The sequence below is a fragment of the Chondrus crispus genome, genomic scaffold (genome assembly GCF_000350225.1).
Source record: "Chondrus crispus Stackhouse genomic scaffold, scaffold_17, whole genome shotgun sequence".
NCBI lineage: Eukaryota > Rhodophyta > Florideophyceae > Gigartinales > Gigartinaceae > Chondrus > Chondrus crispus.
Genome location: NW_005179069.1, coordinates 315,830 through 323,792, shown reverse-complemented (window position 1 = coordinate 323,792; position 7,963 = coordinate 315,830). Strand labels below are relative to the sequence as shown.

The window sequence follows — 7,963 nt, the reverse complement described above, 5'->3', positions numbered from 1 at the left end:
TCCGCGGCGCGGCGGCGGGGGCGCGAGCGGCGGCGCGGCTCGTACCCGTGGGGCGAGTCGTGCTCGTCGCGGCGGCGGCGGTGGCGGCGGCGCGGGTGGCGGTCGGGTGGCTCGGACGGGTCGTCGTCGTCGTCGGAGAAGAGGCGGTCGTCGCGGCGGTCGTCGTCGTGGCGGCGCGGGTGGTGGCGGTGGCGGTGGCGGTGGTGGTGGTGGTGGTGGTGCGTCGGGTGGCGGCGGCGGCGGTGGTGGTGGGGGCGGTGCGTCGGGTGGCGGGCCGTGTACTCCTTGCGCGCCTCGAGGCGCGCGACGTCGTCGTCGTCGTAGACGTAGCCCTCGTCGTCGGAGAAGAAGGGCATGGCGAGCAGAGGCGGGACCGGGAGTTCGGGGGTTACCGAGGTGCGGGCGGAGCGCGAAGCGTCGAAGCCTTTGAACTCGAAGAGACGGCGTTTCTTCGGCATGGGCGGTGAGCGCGGCGGTGGACAGGTAGGTAGGTAGGCTGGCGTTGGGGTGGGGTGGGGGTGGGGGTGGAAGGAGGGGACGGGCCGCTGCACTTGTATGTGCAAGTTGTATACAGAGAGTGGAGGGCCGTTTTGGTAGGGCATGATCTGGATTTGCACCCTTCGTGCGCCATACTGTTTGTGCTCGGTTGACACGTTCGGTATTTTCGTCCTTTTTTTTCTTTTTTTTAATCCACATTGCAGCGCGCCGCCAGTGACACGCGTCTCGTCGAGACGCCTCGCTGCCGCCGACTGCCCATTCCCTCCTCCGCGTGTACAGTACATAGTACTTGTTAGGGTGAAAACGGGGTACGTCGTCCCGTGTCTTACCCGTGTGTGTTTTTTTGTGATGTGATGTCTCCCTCCCCTCGGCCGTACAGGACGACCGAAAACCACCGCATTTATACTCTTTTTGCGCGCGGTCTACAATTACTAACTTAAACTTCCAATTACTTACACCGGTCCCAACCACGTGTCACACAACCCCCCACTTAGGCGGGGCCACGGGCCCCGGCCACTCAAATTTTGCCTTTGATTTTGATTTTGATTTTGATTTTTTTCACCCTCCAGCCTATATCAACACAGACCTGGGGTTCGAACCCCCCTTTCCTTCCTGTGGTATCTGCCGTCGCTCTCCGTTCGCCTTTCTCGCTCCACCCCAGCTTCTGTTTAGCTCTTTCGGCCTCCTGGTTCCTGCGCTGCTTAGCTCTCGCTGCTCTTCCGCGTTGCCTCCGTGGTCCTCGTCGTAGCTTAGACCTCCTGTTCCCGCCAGATCGAGAGGCACGCAGGTGGGGTTTCAGTCCCCGTGTGCCCTCTTTGGCCCCCCTCATAGCGTAATACGATGGCGAGAACCAAGCAGACAGCGGCGAAGAGCACGGGAGGTAAGTGTCCGCGGAAGCAGCTCGCTCTGAAAGCTACACGTTTCGCCAGCCGCGACCACTTAATGTTCGAGCTCTCATCTCGAACAGATGTAACCAAGGTTTCCAAGACGGGCTCCATCTCCTAGGGTCCCCAAACCTTGCCGTCAAGTACTGGGATCTTTTAGTCCGCAACAGCCTCCTCTTTGAGAGGACCGGCTCTCCGTCGCGTCGAATCCGAGATTTCCATGACGCTGGAAAACACCTTAATCAAGATGAAGTCGCTCTCCGCGGGTCGGGTCTTCGTAGTCCATCTCTCGGACTCCTCTTGAGGCTCGACCCGGGTGTTTATGTCGCGACTTTAGAAGGTTTGCCCCACATAATGCACAGCATCTGCGTCTCGACCATACATTCCATTGTACTTGATTGTATGGAGGGGTTTCCGCTTCGGCTCTGCGCCGGCGCGGTCAAAGCATGCGTTGGAGCCGACGGGATCTTCGTTGGCGTCTCCGAACTGCGGCAAGTTCTCGTCGTCACCCCTTCCAAGAAGAAAAGGAGCAGAATTGGACGCGCAAGCAGCCGCAGAGCGCACAAGAAAGCCGCGATTCGGGGTTCGGGAAGTTCCATTCAGCATTAGAGGTCATTGGTGATTCCCATTGTCTCCATGACCCACTCTCTATCTACTTGTAGCAAGTAATCAGCACTTCATATGCATTTCACTATCTTTCAATTCAAAGCGTAAAAATCCCTAGTCATTTGCCTCACTGAAGGTGCAACGGTTGCCTCCTGTAGAGGACCAGCCTTCTGGCATGTATCTCCCTTCTCGAGTAGCGTTGATGCGGCGACACTAGAGTGTACCGCGGATGGCGCGCACGAGCAACTCGGCATGGGCCATAGAACTTCGACAAGGCGATAGGCCATTTCTGCATGGGCCCGAGGGCAGCCCCTTTTGCGACCAACACTTCGTCGCCCACATTGAAAGTTGCTTCGCGACCGTCTGTTAATGTGGTTGCAGCTCTGCGCCCGATTATTCTTGTTGCCCGCATCGCTCTGGCTTGCAGGAGTTCCATTTGCCGGTGGCGGATCTCGGAGACTCCGAAGAGAGGCTCTTGGTCTCCAGGCGCCATCCTGGGCAACACCCCATAAAGCAGCTCGAACGGGGACAATCCCACCGCCATCCTCCTGCGACGGTATCCATATAGGACTTGACGTAGAGCATCGTCCCACTCAACAATTGCAGGCGAGGCACCGAGAATCATCTTACGGACTGCTCTCTTCAATGTGCCGACCATCCGCTCTGCCCGTCCGTTCGACATAGGCGCATAGGCGAGCACTGTCTTCCACTTAATCCCGTTTCGTGCCATGAAGGTATTCAAGACCGACGCTGTGAAACAAGTAGCGTTGTCCGAGACAACGACACGTGGTAACCCAAAACAGTGGATTATCTCTTCTTTCACGAACTTCAGCACCTCCTCTGCCGTCGAGGTGACGGTGGCCTTCGCAATTGGCCAGCCAGTCAGGTGCTCCACGGCAATAAGGATGTACCTCCGTCCAGAGGGCGTACGAGGCAATGGTCCCGCAAAATCGATAGAGTATGTATCAAATAACGAAGTCATGGGAAATCGAAGGGTGGTCTTGTACTTCGGAATTGGTGTGGCTTTCTGACAACCGTCACAACCCCGAACGTAGTCGTTCACGTCTCGGTGGACGGCAGGCCACCAATATCGGTCCAAGACGAATCTCTTCGTCGTTTGCAGATCCCAATGGCCTATTTCGTCGTGAAAGGCTCTAATGATCCTTCTGCGAGCCCCTATAGGCGGGATAGCGCGTAGTCCATTGTTGGTCCTACGGAACAGTTGTCCATTACAAGCCATGAAATGTTTGGCGCTTCGGCGGTTGAGCCGACGTCGACGAACATCCACTTCCCTCATCTCAATACCCCCGAGGTGCCTTGAAATGTCAATAAGATGGGGTTCCCACTCCATTTGTGCCTCTAGAGGATCCGAAACACTGCAGACAAGATCTCCCTCGTCGTCAGAGTCGACTCCATCCTCGCCCTTGGCCTTCAGGCGGGACAGGAAGTCAGCTGCACCGTTCTTTCCTCCCGGGCGGTACTTAATTTCGAATTCGTATTCTGCTAGGAAGTCCATCCACCTTGCCAACCTCCCGTGAATGTCTTTCTTCTTAAAGGCATACTGTAGGGCTTGGTGGTCTGTTATTAGCGTGAACTTCTGTGTTGAAAGCAGGTAAACTCGGAACTTCTTCAAAGCGAAGATCACAGCCAGGGCCTCTCGCTCACAGGCGGAATACTTCCTCTCTGCTGACGTCATCGTGCGACTTGCGTACTGGATCGGGTGGACTTTCCTGTCCTCTTTTCGTTGGGCCATAACAGCTCCGACGGCGACCGAGGATGCATCAGTCTCCACGACAAAAGGTTGTTCGAAGTCGGGAAACGCCAAGACTGGCGGGGAGGTTAACTTGAGCTTAAGCTTCTCAAATGACTCCTGCATCTCCGCCGTCCACTTAAAAGTCCGTTTAGTAGACGTGGCCTCATGTAACGGAGCAAAGATCTCGGCGAACTTAGGAATGAAGCAGCGGTAGTATCCCGCCAGACCAAGGAAGCTACGAAGCCCTGTCGCATTGGACGGCTCCTTCTCCCTCTTAATGGCGCTGACCTTTTGGGGGTCCACTTTGACGCCATCTCCGGTGACTATGTGTCCAAGCAGTCGCGTTTGGGACTGTGCGAAGCTGCATTTTGAGATCTTAAGCTTCAGCCCGCTCGTAGCAATCACCTTGCAGACTTCACATAAGTGTGAAGTGTGCTCTTCAACGGACTTCGAGAAGACGACTACGTCGTCTAAGTAAACTCTAACGAAGCTAAGCCTTTGGAAAAGCTGGTCCATCATCCTTTGGAACGTAGAGGGGGCGTTCATTAACCCGAACGGCATCACCTCGAATTGAAACGTCCCAAAACGGCAGACGAAAGTCGTCTTCTCTTTGCAGTTCTCAGCCATCCGGACTTGCCAATACCCCGAGAACAAGTCAAGCGTTGTGAAGACCGAGCTCCCCTCTAAATCATCGAAGATCTCCTCGATCTTTGGCAAGGGCCAACGATCGGCTTTCATTTTGCGATTGAGGGTGCGGTAATCTACACAGAACCTGGGTTTTCCGTCTTTCTTCGATGCGATAACGATAGGAAAGGACCAGGCCGAAATGGAAGGGGTAATTATTCCTGCCTCCAACATCTTACGAAGCTCCTCACGCACCACTTCATTGTGGCGTGGCGGAAGCCTGCGTGCAGCGTGGGTAATGGGGCTTGGATCTTCTAGCTCAAACGAGTGAGACACCGGAACATCTGCCGGTCTTAAATCGTCGAGTGACCAAGCTACGATCCCTGAGTTCTGGATAGAATTCACAATGCTCTCCCTGGCCTCGAAAGCCAGGTGGCGCAATTTCTCCCCGAGAAGGGCTACTTGAAGCCGTTCCGGGCCTTGTTCATCTACTCTGCCATCTTCTTTCGCGTTTTCCGAGTCAGACTTTAGGCCCTCTTTCACTAGATCAGGAACCCCATCCAATTCATATTCGACTCCATCCGGTAGCTTGGTGAGTCCCAAATCAGGTTCAAATGGTGGTTGGTCAAGAGTCGCCAAGACAAATTCATTGTCGCTTGTCGTAGACGAGCCAGGTACAGCCTCAGAGTCGGAGGTGAAATCCTCACTATCAGTTGAGGCCGCACTCCGTGAAACGTGTTCCACATCCATGTTGAGGCCTAGTCTGGTGGTATTCTCACCTACTGTCATCTGCACATGTTGCTTACCAAGATCGATGCATGCCTGTAGTCCCTCAAGGGTCGGAAGCCCTATGATCAGGTCGAACGGCGATCTTTTCACGACTAGGAAGTCCAACTTCACGATAAGTTCACCAAACGATGTTGGTATCTGATGAAGCGATCCCAGGCAGGGCGCATTAGCACCATCTGCCACCGTGATATGCTTCTCAGTCGGTTGCGGGGAGAGGCAAAGCTTAGACGCCAACTTTGGCGAGATTATGTTCGGTACGGCCCCAGAATCTAACAGGGCTTGAGCTTCCGTCCCATAAACCTTCACAGTTACCAGCCGCAGCCTTCGAGACTTCGTATCGGCGTGACCTGCGAAAGCACGACCACGGACTCTTTGTTTCGCAAACAAGCGGCGTATCTCCTTCTTCGCCACTTCCGCATCGCCGCGAACAAGCTGTCCGAAAGTGAGTCCGGAAGATGCGTTTGCAAGCTCCGAAACGACATTATACTTCCTCACATACTCCTGGAGGGATGCTTTTCTGGTCACTTTCTTCGCTTTCTTCCTCTGGTGGGACCTCCTTGGCCCCGCCTGAAGTGGCAGAGCCCTCTTTTGCATCTCGAATGGTACAGACGGGTTCAAAAGCCTGGGAATGGACACCTCCTCTCGCGTTTTGTGCTGCTTGGGAAGAGGTTCCCCGTCTGCGTTTCTCTTAGTGACGGCCACGACTTCTCCGTCGTTTGCCTCGTCAATATAGGTGACCTGGGCATTCCCTGCACTTTCTGTTGCAGGTGCTGTGGACTGAGTCGTGGCTCCTGCCCTCGGCAGTGCCGTTCTAAGCCTGGTCCAGCACGTCTCCTTTTCATGACCAAGCTTCCCACAATTCGAACAACGAGTGTCTCGGCGCGGATTAGAAGGGCATCGGGTGGCTCCATGCCCCGGTTCCTTGCAGAATGAGCAGGTTCGGACCTGGCCACCTTGATCTGCTGTCTGATTCTTCTTTACCAACAAAGAAAGTTCTGCTAGCCGTTCTGCCAGCACGTCCACTTTCTTTTCGATCTTGTCCGGCTCCTGGCGTGTTTCCGGTCTCTGTAGAATGCGCCTAGGCGCCGGAGGCTGAGTTTGCCTAGCATTGTGTGCAGCCATAAAGGCTTTGCGGCCAGACACGAAGTCCTTAACGGCCTTCTTCAGCTCCCCGTACGAGGTAGGTGCCCTATACAAGACGAACTGTGACACGTCGGTGTGCTCCATGACCGCGTTCCGGAGTAGTCCGAACTTGGCTTCGGGGTTGAAAGCTGCTTTATCGAAGCGGCGATCCATCGCGTTTAACGAAGCGAGCACGTCGTTGCCGTCCAACCTACTCGCGACTGCGAGCCTGATGTTTTCTTCCGGTTTAGGGACTGACTCGAAACGGTCGAGCAATGCCTTCTTGACGGCTTGGTAGTCGCTGGCCGCCTCGTTCAGTCCACCGTCTTGGCTGTACGTTTCATAGTAGTAGTCGAAAGCCTCCCCTTGCAGGTAGCACAGTAGCTCTCCGGCTTTGTCTTCGTCGGACTTGCCTTTCATTACGACGTTTTCGTAGACAAAGAAGAACTTGGCGACATCCGCCTCGTGCTTACCATCGAACACCAGGGAAGCGGGACCCGCCTGACTGTTGGCGTCGGCCCTCCACAAGAGTACCATGTTAGGGTGAAAACGGGGTACGTCGTCCCGTGTCTTACCCGTGTGTGTTTTTTTGTGATGTGATGTCTCCCTCCCCTCGGCCGTACAGGACGACCGAAAACCACCGCATTTATACTCTTTTTGCGCGCGGTCTACAATTACTAACTTAAACTTCCAATTACTTACACCGGTCCCAACCACGTGTCACAGTACTGTACATAGTATGTACTGTAAAGTTACTGTATGTAGTACATACAGTAACTTTACAGTCCCAACGAAGTCAAACTTCACAAACCCTCCTCCTTACAGTCTCGAGATCTCCCATCCTCCGCCCTCCTGTTCCTCCCTCCTGTTCCTCCCTCCTGTTCCTCCCTCCTAGCTACAGTACAGTGTAGTCCCCCTCCTACTCCCCCTCCTACTCCTCCCGCTCCGTCCGTCCCCCCATCGCCTCCCGCCACCATGCCGCCCCCCTCCCCGGACATCCATCTCTCCGCCGATGTGCGTCATGCCCTCGCCCACTCGCTCCCGATCGTCGCCCTCGAGTCTACCATAATCGCCCACGGGCTCCCCTACCCGACCAACCTCTCCGTCGCGCACGCGCTCGAATCCGTCGTGCGCGACCTAGGCGCCACCCCAGCAACGGTCGCAGTCCTTCATGGCGTCCCGCACGTCGGCCTAACCCGCCCCCAGCTGCACCACCTGTCTTCCACCCCGGTGCTCAAGCTATCGCGTCGCGACCTGCCGCTCGCGTACGCCCAGCGCCACACCGGCGCCACCACCGTCTCTGCCACCATGGCCATCTCGCACCGCGCCGGCGTGCGCGTGTTCGCGACCGGCGGCGTTGGCGGCGTGCACCGCGGCGCCGCGGACACGGGCGACGTGTCTGCCGACGTGTCCGCGCTGGCCACCATCCCGCAGCTGCTCGTGTGTGCGGGCGTCAAGGCCATCCTGGACGTGCGGAAGACCCTGGAGCTACTGGAGACCCACTCGGTCCCGGTCCTCGTGCTGCGCGCGGACACCTTCCCCGCCTTCTACTCGCGGGGCACTCTGCCGGCCCCGGCCGTAGTACAGTCCGAGGCCGACGCCGCCGCTGTCTTGCACATGGCCGCGCGCGCCGCCGCCCCGCACGCCGTGCTGCTCGCCGTCCCCGTGCCGGAGGCGGACGCCGCGG

The 7,963-nt window shown here is 56.6% G+C and overlaps 1 protein-coding gene across 1 annotated transcript in view; it reads left to right on the top strand.

The window, feature by feature from the left end:
* The first annotated feature begins 7,251 nt into the window (after positions 1-7,251).
* The window catches only part of CHC_T00003056001 (hypothetical protein), a 1,239-nt gene continuing 527 nt past the window's right edge, over positions 7,252-7,963 (top strand). Inside the window, exon 1 of the mRNA XM_005714881.1 lies at positions 7,252-7,963. This exon is cut by the window's right edge and continues 527 nt beyond it. Within this exon, the coding sequence (XP_005714938.1) occupies positions 7,252-7,963 (712 nt within the window).